Here is an 18,934-nt window from a genome sequence, read left to right on the forward strand (position 1 = left end):
ACCTCAGGTTGATTTAGCCCCAGCGCCTTTTTTGTAGGTCATCTTCCAGAACTATCATTGTTCTACAGAGCACATCTCGGGAAACACGACTTTGAGTTGAGTCAAACTCCCGAGGAAGCGTCAGCAGGTTCATCAAAGAAAAACTCAAATGGTCAGTCCAAAGTCAAAAAGTGGTTTTAGGGACTCGGTAGCAACATGAGGGGAGTGGGTCCGCAGAGACCTGAAGAGTGAAACAACCACAGTGAAATTCCTGCCGCTGTGGAAGTAGAATTTACGGGCACTGTGTCAGTATGCCACTTGTGTCGTTTAACTCAGAGTGGCATTGTCGCTTAGTGGTAGAGTTCTCAGGCAAGTGACATAGCTTCTCTGTGCCTCGGTCTCCTCATGTACAAAATGCAGGTAAGTCTCTGCATCGTGGGTTGTGAGCTAACACGTACAGAGCTTTTAGGAGAGGACCCGCCACAAAGCAAGGCCAGGATAGGCGTTGGCTGTTGGTATTACTATTATCACTTAATTTCAAGAAGTAACCGGGGCACTGTACATTATTTTAAAGGGAAAAAGTGGACCAGAAGGCTGACGAAGAAGCATATGAAGCAGAAATTCAAGCTGAAGTAGGTGAATTGCTGGAAGAACTCTCGGAGGAGCACGAGCAGAAGATGGAGGAGTACAGAGCCGCCCACCAGCAGTGGAAAGCCTGGAAGAAAGCCCAGGTTTGCACACAGTGGCGCGGCCCTGCACGGGGCTGACCTTGGGGAGGGGGAGCGTCTGCAGGGCTCGCAGTGGGACAGAGGGAGGGAAACGGGGCAAGCAGATGGGGTCCCCTGCTGGCTCTGCTCTGTCTCCCTCCTTGCCCCCTTGCTAAGGGACACAAGAATGAGTGGGCAAACTGGCTAAGGAATGTGCTTCTGTAAAAAGCCATGGAGCTAGCTGAAACAGAGCCAGTTTCCTTCCACAGATAGCTCTGTGGTATCACCTTGTGGCTATCCGAGTGAAGAAACAAGTAATTGCTCGAGGGTTTCACATGCATTATCCGTAGGGCACTGACGCTTCCTGGTCTCCCTGAGAAACTTACAGCACTTTGAACACACGGCCTGCAAAACGGCATCCAGGGCCAATGAGGAACAGACGAGGGGGACCTGCAGTGCCCATTGTGCCCACAGCCCACCTTTGGCTTTAAGACGTGTCCTTGGCTCGAGAACCTACATTCATGATCAAATGAAGAGCTCGTGTTTTTAAGGGCCGGGCGCCCGCCGTGATAAGTGCTTTGCGGGCATTACCCCATTGCATCAGCCCTGGAAGGAGTTTCCCAGGAGTTACAAAAGGAGTTCCCTCATTTGGTAGCTGAGAAAACAAGAGGCACGGAGGGGTCAGGTGGCTCAGTAAGCTGCCTGAGTGCGCACAGCGGGCTGGGGTGGAGCTGCGTTTGCATCCAGGTCTGTCTGATTCTGAAGACTGTGCTCTTAAATAATGAGGTGACGACATTTCTGTTTGACACAAGCAACTTTCTCTGACCCAACAGAGGGCCAAGAAAAAGAAAAAGAAACACGCAGCGGAAGAACACCCTGAGGAGGAGGGGGAGGAGCCGTTTCCTGGCGAGGGTCCGGTGAAACCCGTCCCTCCGGAGCCGCCCAGTGGGGTGGTGCTGGAGCAGCAGGTGCGGGAGAGAGCAGCCCGGAGCAGGAGGAGGCCTGGGGAGCCCACGCTGGTCCCAGAGCTGACCCTGGCGGGGAGCGTGACGCCCAACGACCAGTGTCCCAGGTGAGGTTGACAGGTGACACCCAGCCTTACACATGCCCATGCGCACACACCCCCACACGCTGTGTGGAGTGCGTATCTCCTGCCCAACATCATACAATCAGGAGCTTCATTTACTCTCCGTAAATGTATATTTGCTTGAACCACGTGAAATTGCTGCTATTTGTCCATATTTTGGTGATTCCACGTACTTCACCTACCTAATTAATGAATGCATCCCTGCTGGCTTCCCAGGAGCCCGTTACATGAAGCTGACTGTAGGGGGCGCACTTTCACAGTTGCTGTGCACATGGCTTTTGATTTGGAGCCTTTATCTCGAACCTCAGTGCGTGTTTTCTGTCCACTGTTAGTACCTCCCCACCCTCCCTGGCACAGACACCCAGGTCTCTCCTCAGCCCCTGATTTCAGCTTGTAGAGCTTCCCAGAGGAACTGTGGGTATTCAAGACAAGCCATCTGGAGCCTACCCTCCAGAGCTGATAGAAACACATTTCTAGTCGTTAGTATGTGGCGCCAGGCACAGAAACAATCAGAAGCTTCACTTTATGTATATAAATCTACCCATGTAATAAACTCCTGGACACACAGGTCCTATATTCATCCTCTCTTGAAAGTTCCATTTAATTGAAACTTTTTAAGTTTCCTACGTACTTCTTTGCTGCTTCGTGGAGAGACGGTTCTCTGAGTGTCGCCCCAGAACCAGCAGCATCAACATCACTGAAGAACTTGCTAGAAGCGCAAATTTGGGGGTCCCACTGAGGCCAGCTAAAGCAGAAACTCCAAATCAGGGCCCAGAGACCTGTGTTTTCACAGGCTTCCTGGTGACTCTGATGCATGTTAGAGTGTGTTGTAATCTGAGAAAGGGAATCCACTAAAATCTTCGACACCACCAGATCTGAGCTGAATTCTCCAGTCAGCAGAGACCTATCAGGACCAGAAGGAATTGTCAGTATTCCACCGTAGGAAGTGAGAATTCAGTCAAGTCAGCCATCTTCAGAGGGAATTAGGAGATAGTGGTTAATTAGGATGTCATTATCTGGTTTCCTACAGCCTGCTTGCTTTCAAACTTCTGTTACTATAGTAATAGTTTATTTTTACATTGCAGCTTCTCATGCATTTTCATGTACTGTCTCAACTTCATAGCATTCAAACATACGTGAACTATTCCCCAACACTAAATTAGCCATTTTGAAGCCATAAATAGTGGGCCTCGTAATTTTGTCATGAATATTTAAACCGTATGATGACACGACATGTTTTTTCCCAGTTTCATTGAGAAATAATTGGCATGCATCACTGTGTGAGTGTCAGGCTCGCAGTGCAATGGTTTCATTTACATATGTGGTGACATGATGACCGCGAGAGGTGCAGCTAACACCCATCATCTCATACAGACACAGTAAAAAGGAAAGAAAGAAGAAAAAGGAAAATCATTCTCCTTGTGATAAAACCTCTTAGAACTGAGCCTCTTACCGACACCCCTATATCTTAGACAGCCATACACCACACATTTTATAACGGGGAAATTTGGGGTTGATCTGACCATCTTTCATGCTGAGTCTCATTTTTTTAAACTTTGCATTTTTTTAAAGATTTTATTTATTTATTTTTAGAGAAGGGAAGGGAGGGAGAAAGAGAGAGAGAATCAATGTGTGGTTGCCTCTCACATAGCCCCCACTGGGGACCTAGCCTGCAACCCAGGCATGTGCCATGACTGGGAATCGAACCTGCGATGCTTTGGTCGCAGCCCACGCTCAATCCACTGAGCTACACCAGCAAGGGCCCTGAGTTTCATTTTTAATGAGAACGTCTCGCTCCGCAGGGTGGAGGTCTTACGCAGGGAAGACGTCAAGAGGCGCTCGGTGTACTTGAAGGTGATCTTCAACAACAAGGAGGTGTCCAGGACCGAAGTTCGGCCACTCGGAGCAGACTTCCGAGTCCACTTTGGACAGATTTTCAACCTGCAGATAGTCAACTGGCCAGAGAGTTTAACACTGCAGGTACGCGATTTAATCAGAGTCTCCGTCCCTAGAATATTTTGGCCATCGCCAGTGGGAGACGGTTTGAAATCTCCCGTGGGCTCGGCCGGCGTCCTGACAGACTCTCAAGGGCAACACAAGGTCAGCCGGCTCCCAGACTGACCTGTTCGTAAGGTCTTGGCAGAAGGAGGTCCGCTCCTGAATCCGCCTCCTCACAGTGTTGACCGAGGGACCGCCGCCGTGCTCCAGGGTGTGCCTCAAGAGGAGTGGGGGCTGAGGGAGGTGGGGGTGGGGAGGATCTCGGCCCATTCATCAGGGGAGGACCTCGGTCTCACCCTGTGCCAGGACCCTGGCATGATGTACCAGGGAAGTCCATTATGCTGTCACCACAGGTGCTTAAGAGGCAGGTAGGAAGGAGTTACAGGTGTTAGGATTCCCCCCCAAATAACAAATCTCCCTACTAGCTTGAATTGCACCCTTAGCAATATATTTCTTTCTGTTTTAGTTTCCCAGGGCTGCCATGCTAAGCAACACCAATTTGGTGGCTCAAAACAGCCGATATTTACTGGGGCAGCCCTGCAGGCCCTGCACTCTGAAACCCAGGTGCCGGCCAGGCCAGGCTTCCTCCGGAAGCTCTCGAGCAGAATCCTTCCCGCCTCCTCCACTTCCAGTGGCTCTTGGAGCTCCTTGGCTTATGATGAAGTAGCTCCAGTCTCTGCCTCTGTTTCCACATGACCTTCTCTGTATCTCAGTGTGTCCTTTCTGTGTCTTATGGAGATGCTTTTGTTGGACTTCAGGTGTGCCTTATTCTAATAGGAGTTCCTGCTGATCCTTAGTTAATCCCATCCGTAGTAAGGCTATTGCCAAATGAGGCCACAGTCTGAGGTTCCAGGTGGAGAGCCATTTTCAGAGGGCACTGCTCAACCCACAGCAGTGTCTGGACTTTCCCGGTGAATCCTCTCTCACAGCGCTATAGGAATTCTTTCTGTTGATCCTAACAGGGCTGTTGCTAGGGCTGCACATAGGCAGCGGGCGTGCCTTTGTTTGCCATCCGCCACCCATGCAGGCTCACTCATCTTCAGCTACCACTAACGGAGAAACTTCTCATTCCCACCCACCACCCTTGCCAGAAACGACTACTGGACGGTGTCCTGGGTATAACTTCAGAATCCTTCTCAACACCATAGTCCTGGCAGACGTGACCCGTTGATTGCAATTAACATTAAGTCTGGAGGTACAATCGCAGCTGTATACTTATTGAAATATTTAAATATTTCTGTACCAAATGGTAGATGGCTCCTGACCTTATCCCCCCAAATGCCATCCTGGTCACATAGACCTTCCTCTCAAGACCCCCGGGTCTCCCCACTATGGACCAGTTCAAATCTTGTCTGAATAAGGCTAATGCCCCAGGATCCTGTTCCTATGTGTGACTGAAATTTCTTCTGATTGGTTAGCTCTTGGCCATGGGTGTTGTTCAGCATTTTGAATATCAACCCCTGCCTAGACCCCTTGATAGTTAAAAACCTTCTAAAACCCATAGAAGTTTCAGACAACTAAGATAGGGAGTCTTGTTAACAGTGGGAAGGAAGCGTAATAGACATACTCAGGATGCAGTAGGGTGCCGTCGGGTCAGTGCTGGACACCCAATGTCCATCACCGCGCATTGGGACTCTCCCAGAGACTGGGGAGATTTTGTCCCACGCTTGGCATTCGTGACCTGGGGCCGGCAAGGGGTAGGGTGGGAATCCTCATTTACAGAGCTCCAAGCATCAAGACTCAAACCAGATGCCTTGGTCATACGGGTAACCGCATTGATATCTACACAACTGAAAAATCTTTGTGAATTCTTTGAAATTTTAGACCTGGGCTCAGTCCAGTCACTCATATAATTCCTTAAAACCCCATCTGATTTTTAAGGAAATGTCTGTGTATTCTGGAACTTGAAATATAGAACTTCACTTGCTGCTAAACTGAAACTTAACAATATGCATAAGAGGAGAAAGGAAGAACATTCTGTTAAAGTAAAGGATGGTATTAGAGAGGAGATTGAATTTGGACGTTTGGTGAAACTGACTTTTCCTGAGGACTGAAAATTCCCTTTCCGAATATCACTTGTCAGAAAATCCTTGTACATCTCCACCTGTTCCCCCCGGGTTTACCACTCTGCATGGAGGCAGAGAGTGAAATGGGGTGATTGCACCTGAAGGGGAGAGTGAGAAGCCACCTGATTCTGCACCGGGAAGGCAAGCTGGGCCGCCTCCGGCAGATGACGGTGGGCATCCACAATGCCAGCGCCCCCGCCCTCAGCTCTCAGGTCCAGCGGGGCTCCTCCTCCTCCGTCCTCCTCGCAAAGCCGCGTCTGAGCGGCTCTGGGTCCTACTGACTAGCTTCGACCTCATCGCCACTCCTTCAGAGATGTATCATTACTTGAGCCACTTAAACTGTGACACGCTGTGGGTCAAAAGGCACGACCCCGTTTCAGATAGGTGGACATGAGAACAATCTAGTGTTCTCTGTACCATTAATGAAGAGTGTACCCCTGATGAAGAGTGCCCCTTCTTGGCCAGGGGTTCCCTGCAGCGAGGAGCTGGGGGCAGTGTCTGGATGGTGAGGGGCCTGGAACCTCTCTGTTCCCAAAGCTCTGGGGGGACGGTTGTACTCTGCTGGCTCTGAAGCCCCTCACCTTGGTGCTCCCACATGGCCTCTCCTGCCCTGGCCCTGAATACATGCATTTAACCTTCAGTTTCAAGTAAGATGGATACTGCACATGGAAAAATTGTCTGTGTGAGGAATGAAACTTGACAAAGAAAGCAAATAAACACAATCTCCAGGTGACACCTCGCTGTCACCTGCCTTTAATAAAGAGGGGTCTCTGGGGGCCCCTATATGAGTCTCTCCCACTCTTCATCCACGGCAGGGCAAAGATCTGTCATTCAGAGTTTGCCCCCTGATTGGAGATGCGTCCTTAACGCCTCCTCCCCATTGCTCCCTGCAGAGGAAAAGCTGGTGTGAGAAGAGCAAGATTAACGTGAGAAGACCAGACAGACAGCTAGTGGGAGGTGACAGAGAGCCGCAGATAAGATAGCAAGAGAGAAGGAGGCGTCCCACTGAACAGAGGACAAGAGGCAGGAGAGAAGACCCCCCTCTGCCGGCAGGTACCCGCCCAGCCTTGCCCGTGTGGACCGGTCCACCTGGCCAGTCATCCTGGGCAGCTCTGAATTTTCTGGAAGGGGAGACCTCCTCCACCTTCCACTAGTGCACCAATATTTTATTGCAGGTGTTATTTTAAATAACATAGTCTAGGAGAAGCCTCCTAGACTATGTCCTGTGTACTGTCTTGAATATTAATTTGTGAACGTTACAGTCAAAAGAATTTATTCAAGTCATGTGAAAGAGTAATTCACTAAAATATAATGAAGTGAATTTTTTAAATAAACAAGGAAAACTTTATTTTATAATACCAAGAATATACTTGGAGGTAATTAACTTAGCCCTACCCGAAGAGCTGAATTATGTAAACTTCTTTTCAAAATTACAATTGAAAGGAGTCTTGGTTAAGTTCTTAAGCTATCTATAGATATGTAGAAACTGATCAAATCCCACGGCAGGATGGTTCATGGCAAAATTTCTCATGATTACATCACAGTTACAGGTGAAATTAATTTAGGGGATATTACATGTCACCTCTCTAGGAATAGTACTAGGCCATTTGAAAAATTTACCTATAATTGCAAGTTTTTAATTAGGGAAGGTTCCAGAATTATTCGCAATTTTAAGAGGGTAAGAAAAGTCACCTTAAATGCATCTGTTTATGCCAATATTATCAAATCCCTAACTTTAGAGCCTAATTATTTCAGAAAAAAAAGGTCCGAGATTCCCAAAACTTTAACACATCAATTGGCAAGTCAACAGGCCTGAACACTTGCTCTTGGCTTGCTAAGAGCCAGCTGAGTGTCCCACGCTGTGCCAGGTGCGTGGGGGAGAGCTGGAAGCCATCATGTGTAGAAAGGCGGCCACAGAGCCCTCTCTCCAGTGCCTTTAGCCCCAGCGAGGGGTAAGAGAGGGAGAACTACAAAATCATAACACTCGGCTGTGTGTGGGAGTCCAGGACCCTGGAAGGGGCTGTGGGGACCGCAATGTTTGGTTTTCTGTGTGTTCGGAACCGCGCGGCTCAGTGCGTCCTAGCCAGGCCGAAGACAACAGTGCCAAAGCGGTCCTTCAGTCCACAGGTTAGTCCGGCACGAAAAGCCGGGAGTGAAGGGACGGACCGGGCCTGGCGGTGGAGACGGGAGGGAAGAATTGACTAGAGCAATACTGTAGCCTGGAAGGGAGGACGTGACAGGACTCGATGACCGTTTGACTTAAGAGGGTAACAAGCAGGAGCGTCCAAAGTTGGCCCCAAGGGGAAGGTGAGATTGGACTTTGGGGAGCAGGGGACTTGGACCTCGACCTTCCAGAGAGGCCGTGACAGCTCAGCTTTGAGGTCTTTGCCAAGTAAATGCGAGGCCTTTTACAAAAATGCAATTTGATTTAGAGATAAGAGCTCGTGATGATTACCTCCATGTCTTCGTCTATCACTCACGTCTGTAACACCGCCGTCCAGCATCCGTCTCCCTGCCTCCCACACTGCATGACACGGCTGGGCGGCTCTCACAGCTCTTCACATTATTGCTCCTCCTGAGGAATCAGTCCCATTGAACCTTCGTTTTCCTGGCATGTGGGTTCAAGCAGGGAAAGTGTTTTCCCTGGGATCTTCCTTGAGTTTCCCTCCCCAGGGCCTCCCCTGGTTTCTCGGGCTCGAGGGTGGAATTGCACTGTTGGAACAGGAAAAACCAATCCTGCCTGGAGCAGCGTCCTGGTTCCCTCAGGCCAGCTCCCTTTTGTGGTTGCTGCTGGTCCTTTGTGGACATAAAGCCAGGATACATTCCCCCCCCCCCTGCCCTGCATCCACCTTATCTGTGCACTTAATTGGATGAGTCAGACTGTGGAGAGCTGTCCCTCAGAGCCAAGGGGATCAGGCATCAGGAACCCCAGAGTGTGTAGGGCAGAGGACGCAGGTGGCCGAGAGCGGGCGTGGGGCTGTGGCTGCTGTCGGGGAATGGCTGGTCCAGGGCGAGGTGGAGACAGGTGCAGTCATCTAAATGGGAGGAGTGAGGGCTTGGCATGGACAGGGGCCCGTGACAACAGGAAAACTCTTCAGGAAATAACATTTCCCAAATGTCTACTTCAGAACCACCTTCTTCACATGTGCTATCTCATGCTATCCTGCAGAAAACCACGGGTACTTTTATTCTCCCAATTTTAAAGACAGGAAAATTGAGCTTCTGAGATACCGAGTAACTTAACCATGAAGCAAGTCAATGGCAGAGAGGAGAATTCCAACCCTGTGCTGTTGGACTCTGAATTTCAGGCTCGTTTCTCCACGGTGACTGGACATAATGGTAAAGAGGAGCAAAGTCCAAACTTTGACATAGCTCTGCCCTCAGAGGACTAATTACTGAGGGGAAAGTCCTGGAAAAACAAGCGTGGGCATCACTATGCATTGAGCGGGGCTGGTATTTAGCAACGTCAGGTGTAAGGTAATAGTTACTGGACAATTACAATATGCCAGGCACCGTTTTTCGTATGGGAACTCATTGAATCTTCACTGAGTCCCTGTAGCGGCATCATTGCCCCCGGTACACTGCACGGTGGAGAAGTTAAGTAACTCGCTGAGGTCACACAGCCACAAAGTGGCAGAGCCAGTGCCCAGACCCCAGAACCTGTTCTCTCATCCACCTCACCAGGCCGCAACCACCTGCACTTTGTACATCCAGCCCAAAAAGTGTTTTCTGTTGAGCAAATGCACCATGCAAAGCACCGTGGGAAACAGGAAGACGAACTGGACGTTCAATGTGGTCCCTGACATGGCCAGTAGACTACAGTGGGGAGCTGACCGGGGGACCTGGGAATGTCTGTCCAGGTCCTCTGCCCATTTTTTAATTGGGTTGTTTCTATGGTGTTCAGTTGCATGAGTTTCTTATACATTTTGGATTTCAACCCCTTATAGGGTATAATGTTTGCGAGTATCTTCCCATTCACGAGGCGTTCTATTGCTGTCTTTATGTGACTGCTACTCTCCCTCAATTTCAGGTCTATGAGACAGTTGGACACAGCGGGACCACCTTGCTAGCAGAAGTGTTCCTGCCCATTCCTGAAAGCACTGTGGTCAGTGGGAGGGCTCCCACCGAAGAAGTGGAGTTTAGCAGTAACCAGCACGTGACCCTGGACCACGAGGGGGTCGGAAGTGGTATGTATGGGCACCCGATTATCCTTGATGGCTCACAGTTTCACTGTCAGAATGTATCTGTTTTTTCACTTCTCAGTCAACCAGATAATTCTAAAATCGCTGTCAGAAATCCAAATAGAAACCATAATTTTGCAAACTTAATTTTTATACAATACTGATGGCCAGTACAGTCATATGATTTTGCAAGTATAAAGTAGTTTGGCAGCATGAATTAAGAACAGCTAGAATGCCTTTGATACCTTAATTCTACTTCCAAGAATCTTTCCTCAGAAAATAATCTGAAATGAGGACAAAGTTTTGTACATAAAAAGTATATATCGTGGTATTATCTTAAAGCTGAAAAGTTTGAAATAACTTGAACAATTGTGATAGGGAGATCATTAATTAATATTCTCTCTTATCTTTCTCTGCAATTCTGGTTAGATAAGTGATGGATCATCTCATTCTTCCCACTACGTTTCTTGTACTTGATGTCTTTTTATTTCGCTGCTACATTCTGTGATTTCTTTGCATCTCCCTCCCAGGTGATGAATTCATTCTTTGGATGGGCCTGAGCAATGCAATTCATCATTGTGTTTCTTGTTTCAATTACTGTATTTTTTCACCTCTAGACATTCTGTTTAGTTCTTTTCCAATCAGTCTGGTCAGCTGTGATAATTTTTTGTCTTTTGCTCAGACTCAGTCATTTTTTATTCATTCATTACCCTATTTTTAAAACATAGTAAAGACTTTTTGAAATATTCTGTATGTGATCATCTCAATACCTACCTGCTCATTGGTCTGATCTGTCACCTTTTGTTCATGGTGGCCTGTCTCCTTGTGGGTCTGGTGATTTTTTACGGTGAGGTCACACCGGGAGATCTGCAAGGATCTTCTGAGACCCTAATTCAATCACTAAAAGTCTGCAGACCGAGGCTTTCGTCCCAGCTGTGATGCTGACAAGCTGTGTGCCCCGAGTAGTCGTGTGACCTCTTTGACTCTCGTCTTCTTCATTCATAAAATAGACCTAATACTACCCTGTTTAGAGCCCTGTCGGGTTGTTCTGAAGATCAAGGTGGGATGTTTAATAAGTAGGAAAAATCTTTGAAAAACACAAAGATGCCATTACAGTGTAACAATGGTATGGTTTTGTGTGAATAATATCAACTGGAAATGCAGAGTGTGAAGTCGCTATATGTAGTGCTTGAAAACCTTTTCTTTTTTAGTTAATCAAACATACTGCCGAAAGGGTTTTTATCATTCGTTTTCATTCCGTGGGGGCCAGATCAGTGAGGCTTTGCTGCTGCCCCATAGCCCAGCCGTAGCGAACATTTCCTGAGTGGTCCCTGTTTGCCGGGCGCTAAGTGCTGGGCCAGCAGGGCCTCACTTAACCCGCCGTCCTTCCCTCCAGGGACACATCCACCTCGGGGCCCTTGCCCTGTTCCTTCCACCAAGCAATGCTCTTTCCCAAGATTTCACCATCTCACGTGCTCCCTGTCTTCACGCCTTTATTTAAAAGTCCTGCCCTGACTGGTGTGGCTCAGTGGGCTGGGCACTGTCCCACAAAGCGAAGGGTCCCAGTTCAGTATCCAGTCCGGGCACACGACTGGGTTGCAGGTTCAGTCCCGGTAGGGACGCGGTAGGGATGCATACGGGAGGGACCCTATCGATGTTTCTCTCTCACATCGATCTTTCCCTCCCTCTCTTTGTCCCTCCATTCCCCTCTCTCTAAAAAATAAAGAAAATCTTTTAAAAAAGAATAAAGTCCCATCTCTGAAGTCTCCCCTGGCTACTCCCTCTGAAAGTTCAACCCCTCCCCACACCCCAAAACACATATTTTCTGTATACTTTCCCTAATTTATGTTTCTCTTTTATACCTATCATTCTGTAACTTGCTACACATTGCATTTCACTTACTAATCTTATGTATTGCCCATCTTTCCTACTGACATATAAACTCCACGATATCAGGGATTCTTACCAGTTGGGCTTCTTTCCTGGTCCTCAGTGCCTGGAGTGGCGCCTGGCACGATGCAGGAGCAGATACTCATCTACTGAGTGAATGAATAAAGGAAGGTCTCCACAACAGTCTCCTCCTTTGCAGGCGATGCCGTTATTATCCTTATTTTATACATTAAGGAACTAGGGCGCAGAGCGGCTGAGGACTGTGTCTGTGGCCACAGCGCTGCAGAGTGTCAAAGCCACCATATTTTGCACAGATGGTCCCGCTCCATGCGCGTCATCCATCCTAATGGCCACAGTGTTGGCGGAGACAGAGCCAACCAGCGATGCTGAACGTCCTCACCCCCAGAGCTCAGTGATGCTGAATTATGTGTTCCTGCCCCACCCCACCCCCGTCCACGTGGCCCATTGTCTACCGTCTGCTGTCTTACCAGGACTGGGCTCACTCCCTCTGTCCAAGCAACACCCTGTTTGACGTGCTGTTTCCCTAGGTGTGCCCTTCTCATTTGAAGCCGATGGTAGTAACCAGCTGATTCTGATGACCTCGGGGAAAGTGTCCAACAGCGTGGCATGGGCCGTTGGAGAAAATGGGATACCTTTAATTCCTCCACTGTCACAGCAGAACATTGGATTTAGGAGGTAATGCGTGGCTGGAAGAAACTGATGAGCAGCGTCGACCTTAGCGTTAATAATATCCACTGGGGGGAAACGGCTTGCAAATCACAAGCATCCCTCTGATTGTCCTGTGCCAGCATATTCAGGGAGTTTTATTGTTCTTAAGGTAAAAATTAAGATATGAATGGCCTATCAAATATTTGCTGTTTACCAGGGTCAGAAACAGCAAAAAGTGCTTTCTCTTGTTTAATCTTGACAAAAATTCTGAGAAGTACTCTCCCTGCTTTACAGATCGGGGAGTAAGCAGCACATAATTGTAAAGGTTCATTGCTACTGATGATGAGTGTTGAACCTTCTGGTTCTGTGAAGGGCCCTATGCTCAGTCCCCTTCTATGGCGGCTAGAGTCTTAGCTTTCTATTCATAACAGAAGACAGAGACCCCTAGGCTAGCCCCCTCTCCTTGTGGGTGATGCCTATCCAAGCAGCGTGGATGGTGGGAGCCACGTGTCCTGGGTTCGAGTTTTGTCTCTGTCACCCTTCAATAGATTTGTCTCAAATGCATCATTTTACCATCCTAGGCCGCAGCTGCCTCACCTATAAAATAAAAGGGCGTGTTCTGATCATCGAGAACACACTTTCCCAGTTACAGACTGTCATTGGCAACATGCAGAAAAGTAGAACAGGCTTGTTCTGTTTCCCTCGTAGGCCCCCTCCGTCCCCATACCAACCTGTGTTCACGTGATAAAAAACAAGGACATTCTCCACTGGCCACCACGTCCGGTGGAGGCTTGCTCCTGCCTCCAGGATGAGCACGTAGCATACATTTCACTGCGTTTCACCCCAGGGAGACTCTTGGGGCATAAAGCTCCCACTCAGCGGAGTCAACGGGAACTGCAGCACTGCTGATAACGCCACGGTTCCACGGTGCTGACAGCCCCAGCCTCCCCGGAACTCAGCGCGCCCAGAGTCGGTGCTTACGCTGGTTGTGTGTTTATTTTTCTGTCTCTCACCTTTTTTTTTTTTGCCTCAGTTACCAGTGGTTCCTCAGTTGCCTGAATGTGAGCCTTCGGGGCACCCTGTACCAGGTTCAGAGGCCCCTTTTCACCGGCCTGGGTCCTGGGACTCTGGGTCACTTGCATGCCCTGGGCAGGTGTGGGAGCAGTCACGTTTCCAGTCCCTCCCCTTCTTTTATTCTCTTTATTTTATTGAGATATAATTGACACATGACATTGTGTGACCTTAAGCTGTATCCTTGTTGGTTATCATCGTGGTCTGACCTATGTAAATACTGTCAGATGATCACCACATGAACTCTAGTTAACAGCCACCACCACCCGCGGTTATACATGTTTTTCCTTGTGATGAGAACTTGTAAGATTTACTCTCCAAGCAGCTTGCAAGTATTCAATAGAGCATTGTTAGCTGTAGTCACTGTTGTTGCTGATCACATCCCCAGGACTTACCTATAACTGGAAGTTTGTCATTTTTGACCACCTTCACCCCACCCGCTGCATCTGGCAACCACCACTTTGGTCTCTGTTCCTATACATTTGTGGGTTTTTTTAAATATTCCACAGTATTTATCTTTCTTTGTCTGCCTGACTTATTTCACTTAGCTTAATGCCCTCCAGTTTCATCCACGCTGTCACAAATGGCAGGATTTCATTTCTGTGGCTGAATAGTGTTCCTTTGATGTATATACCACATTTTCTTTATCCATTCATCTGCCAATGGACACTTAGATTGTTTCCAAACTTTGGCCATTGTAAATAACACTGCAATGGCAACGGGGGTGCAGACACCTCTTTGGGGCAGTAATCTTGTTTTCTGCGTGTATATACCCAGAAGTGGGATTGCTGGATCACATGGAAATTCCACTTGTCATTCCTTCAAGAACCTCCGCCCTGTTCCCTGCAGTGGTGCACCAGTGTCCGCTCCCACCGAGAGAGCATGAGGAGTCTTCTTTCTCAGCATTCTTGCCAACACTCATTCTCCGTTCTCTTCTCAATAATAAGCATCCTAACAGCTGTGAGATGATATCTCTTTGTGGCTTTGATTTGCATTTCCCTGATAATGAGTTCTGTTGTGCATTTTTTCATGTAGCTGTCAGCTGTTTGAATACCTTCTTTGGAAAAAATGTCTCCTAAGTTCCTTTGTCCATTTTTTATTTTTTCAGATTTTTCTTTTTTTTTTCCTTTTTTTTTGCTATTGAGTTGTATAAGTTGCTTATATATTTTGGATATTAACCCCTTATCAGATGCGTGGTTTGCAAATACTTCCGGCCACCATTCTTACTTGTTTACTGTCCCTATAACATACGAAATAGCAATCTTCAAATAAAGAAAAACGGCAGAAGTCCATCCTTATCATCAGATGTTCTGTTGTGGAGATTAATAGCTTCATTGAACAAGTAGCCTCTGGGATTCAGTGGTCGCGTCCATCTCCCGGAATGATTTTTTTCCAGTGCTTTGAAAAGAGCAGATGCCATCTCATCCATTGGCGCCTCGGGACTGACAGACATGAAAAAGTTGGCCAAGTGGGCGGCAGAATCCAAGCTCGATCCCAACGATCCCAGCAACGCTCCTCTGATGCAGCTGATCTCGGTAATGTGGCAGAACTGCGCTCTTTCTCTATGCGGCGTGATGACAATGATAAAAATGGCTCCGCCCTTCGCACACATTGTCTTTCCTCCTGTGCTCTGTGCCGCGGTGCTGAATAGCGTGAGTGCTGAGTGAATGGCTGGTTTAAATGGCAGCTCGGCACCTACCTGGCTGTGTGAGCAAGGTGGTCCCTCGTGTGTCTAAGCCCCGAGACGCCCGCACAGTGCTGCTGTTGCCAGTGAAAATGGGTTCTTGGGGTGTTGCAAGAAAGGAATTGCAAAAGGCATGTGTGTGGGAGAAGTTTTAGCAGAGTGGAAAGACTTATTGGGATGAAAGGCAGTAAGACACCCCCTGGGATGTAGGGGGTGGGCAGGCTCTAGCAACCATGGTTCCGAGATCCTTGAAAACCCTCCATGTGTTCTCTTGGCCTTCAGGAAGGAGCAGGCTTTCTTTCAAACTATCTAACCTACTTCCTGGGTTTTCCCGGACCTTCCACATTTCCAAGCCCTTATCCAATCTGAGTCCTTTCCCAGACTAGGCTCTGCCCTTTATGTCACTATTTTGCACACGGGCTTATCTCCCCTGGTGCCGTCTTGCCTTCTACTGCGCATGCCTTGGCAGAGGAAATTTCCTACCTTGGTAATCTCTGCTAATAACGGGTAACTGATTTTTTCTGCCCACTTTGAGGATTGGGCAGAAAAAGTCCTCAGGGTCTGAGGAGGGTCAGGTTTCCCAGGGGGGATTCCCAGTGAATCAGGCTTCATGTCTGATTCAGCTCCCTAGTTTGTTAGGCTTAATGTCTGATTCCCGTTGCTCCCTTCCTTAACTAGCTTCCTGTGCTAATACTGTCACAATAAATAAACTGCTGCATATCCATACTTTGCTGGGCACATAATTGGTGTGCAATAAATACTAGCTGTTGTCATTGTAACTGTCACCTCAAACTTCTGTAAAACCCTAAAGAAAGGTTTAATTTTCCCCTTTAATAGAGAGAAAACTCCTCAAGTTTCCTTCTACAGAGAGTTACCTCCTCAAAGTCACATAGCTAGTAAAGGACTCAGATCCAAGTTCATCTGACTTCAGAGTCTGTGCCCTCTCCATCACACCCTGAAGGGCTGATGGGGCATTTTAAGAAGTGGTGGTTTTGTTTGTATTCTTGTTTAATGATTAAGTTGATTATTATTTAGGTTTCATTTAAGTATTTATGAGATAAGTTGCTTGTATCTATCATAACATCTTAAAATTTTCAGTCAATTTATAAATAAAATAGGCCATTAGTAAATTATCTTTTGGCATCAAATACAACTGTTTTTACTCCTGAGATCATGATTCCCACAAAAACATCATAAACAAGTAGATGATACAGAAAGTGACCATAGCAACACATCCTGTGACCATGTTTATTAGTATAAGTTCATCAGCAGGATAATTGTAACCGGCATGAAAATTTTCATTTCTCTCCCAGTATTTCTAAGATAAGTCCCCAGACGAGCCTCTGACTTTTGCCTCTATACACTCTCCTTGCAACGTGGTGCTTTTAGTGTGGGTAAGAAAAATGTCAGAAGGAACAGATCATATCACCTACCTGAAGGGAGTCTCTTCCACGTAAAGTTTTCGAATCATGATTTCATTACTGTCTTTCCATCAGAAGTAATACAGTGCGCGTGTCACCTTTGTAACCATGTGCCTTCCCACAGAAGCATAAAAGCACGGGGATGCCTTCCTGACTGGGCTCCTTTTGTGAACCAGGGTTTGCACAGCAGGATCACCTCGCCCATCACAAAGCCCAGCAAACCTCTGCTCCCTGGCTTTCCTTCCGCCCCGGAGGAGGTCGTGGCTGGCAGAGCACCCAGCAGAGGGCTGGCAGACTCGTGGGCAGAGTCACCCCCGCACCTGCTCAGCCTCCAGTAGGACTGAAGCCGTCCCTCCCATGCAACTGCACAGACGCACTGGAGGTCGGCACCCAGATCCATCTCAGGCTCACTGTTCTCAGGGACCAAGGCCGGGAGGGGCCGTTCAGAGATGGGAGGGCATGGCCGTGGAGCTGAGTGAAGGTGATCAGCTTGACTCTGGTGCCTTTAAGCCACACATGTGCCGAAGAATAGTAAAAAGTTATATTGTAAAATAAACGTAAAACATGAAGAGGATAAAGGGGGTCAAATATATGGTGAGGGAGGAAGACTAGACTGTGGGTAGTGAGCACACGACGCAACATACGGATGATGTGTTATGGAATTGTACACTTGAAATGTGTATGTTATTAACCAGCGCCACCCCAATACATTTAATTTAAAAATATAAATTTAAAACACACATATTAGATTCTATATACACCATGCACGTGCATAATCTTATTTGCAGTAGGCATCTAGTAATACATTACTATAAATCTCTCATTCTTCATTCTGTCTATTTTCATCATACCTAGTAGGGGAACGTACATACCAAAGATGAACCTTCTAATTTTTATTGCTTTGAAAAAACGATTTATGGTACTTTTTTAAATCATTTTTTTATTGTTGTTCCAACACAGTTATCTCCATTTTCCCACCACCACCACTTTCCCCTGCCCCACCCATCCTCCCTCCCATCCCCCATTGGCTTTGTCCATGGGTCCTTTATACAAGTTCCTTGATGACTTTTCCTTCTTTCCCCCATTATTCCCCTCCCACCTCCCCTCTGGTCACTGTCAGTTTATTCTTCATTTCCATGTCTCTGGTTACATTTTGCTTGCTTGCTTGTTTTGTTGATTAGGTTCCACTTACAGGTGAGATCAGATGTGGTACTGTTTATAGCTACTGAATCGACATATTAACATCGTCCTTGTTACTATTACACTTTAATGTACTTTGTCTTTAAATGAAATGCAGGACATTTCAAGTCTCTCAGTCTAAAGCAGTTAAGCTTCCACTCCCAAAAGCCTGGTGCTGGCTTCCTTTGGATGGAATCTGCCCATTGTCTAGAGTTTTGTATTCTCTGGTTTTTATAGGTCGCCACCAGCGGCGAGTCCTACGTCCCTGGCTTCTTTCGACTGGAACAGCTGCAGCAGGAATTTAACTTCGTGTCAGATGAGGAACTAAATAGATCGAAACGATTCAGGCTTCTGCATCTTAGAAGCCAAGAGGTGCCAGAATTCCGAAATTATAAGCAAATCCCAGCATATGACCGAGAAATCATGGAAAGGGTATTCCAGGTGAGAAATGGCTGTGGTGAAACACCACTGTGCCACTTGGTCAGCTTTTTATGTGAATTCTGTTGCTGTTGATAACAGTCTCAGTGGCAATACTAGTTTCTCTTTTGCATTACTTTACATAACCTTTTCATTACTTTTCTTGCATTCAATGTTTAAATAACCTTTTATCTCAATATGGTAAAAGACATAAACTAAGAAAAATTAGGATTGTAGGGTTGAGAAATATCTTAGGGGTTAATATGGCAAATCAGGCTGCCTTAGTCAAGAGTTCAATGCCGTTTTAATCCAATAAGAGAAGCTCACAGTCAGTGGTGAGCACCGTGGGAAACTGAGGGGCAGGATTTGAGCGGCCTCGGGGTGGGAGCGCCTCGGGGTGGGAGCGGGAGAGAGGAAGTGGGGGACAGGCTGGCGTCCGGGCAAGGGCAGCGGGGTGCAGAGTCAGGTGGGCCAGGAGCCATCTGAGGGCCGTGGGGGCGGGACCTCTGAGGGCCTTCAGGTCGTAGGCCCGGGTAGGTGGGGCAGGCCAGCGAACCCAGACAGGTGAGTCTGTGTCTGATGAGG

General features: G+C 47.5%; 1 protein-coding gene across 4 annotated transcripts in view; it reads left to right on the forward strand.

Moving 5' to 3' along the window:
• The window catches only part of CC2D2A (coiled-coil and C2 domain containing 2A), a 94,024-nt gene that overhangs the window by 39,719 nt on the left and 35,371 nt on the right, over window positions 1-18,934 (forward strand). For all 4 annotated transcript variants that reach the window (XM_045833951.1, XM_045833953.1, XM_045833952.1 and 1 more), the window contains 7 exons: window positions 554-710; window positions 1,520-1,758; window positions 3,576-3,753; window positions 9,868-10,024; window positions 12,457-12,604; window positions 15,045-15,183; window positions 18,170-18,373. In XM_045833951.1, the coding sequence (XP_045689907.1) occupies window positions 554-710; window positions 1,520-1,758; window positions 3,576-3,753; window positions 9,868-10,024; window positions 12,457-12,604; window positions 15,045-15,183; window positions 18,170-18,373 (1,222 nt within the window). The remainder of the gene's footprint in view (window positions 1-553; window positions 711-1,519; window positions 1,759-3,575; window positions 3,754-9,867; window positions 10,025-12,456; window positions 12,605-15,044; window positions 15,184-18,169; window positions 18,374-18,934) is intronic.

Source organism: Phyllostomus hastatus, unplaced genomic scaffold (assembly GCF_019186645.2).
Source record: "Phyllostomus hastatus isolate PE091 unplaced genomic scaffold, TTU_PhHast_1.1 phas_contig_196, whole genome shotgun sequence".
NCBI lineage: Eukaryota > Metazoa > Chordata > Mammalia > Chiroptera > Phyllostomidae > Phyllostomus > Phyllostomus hastatus.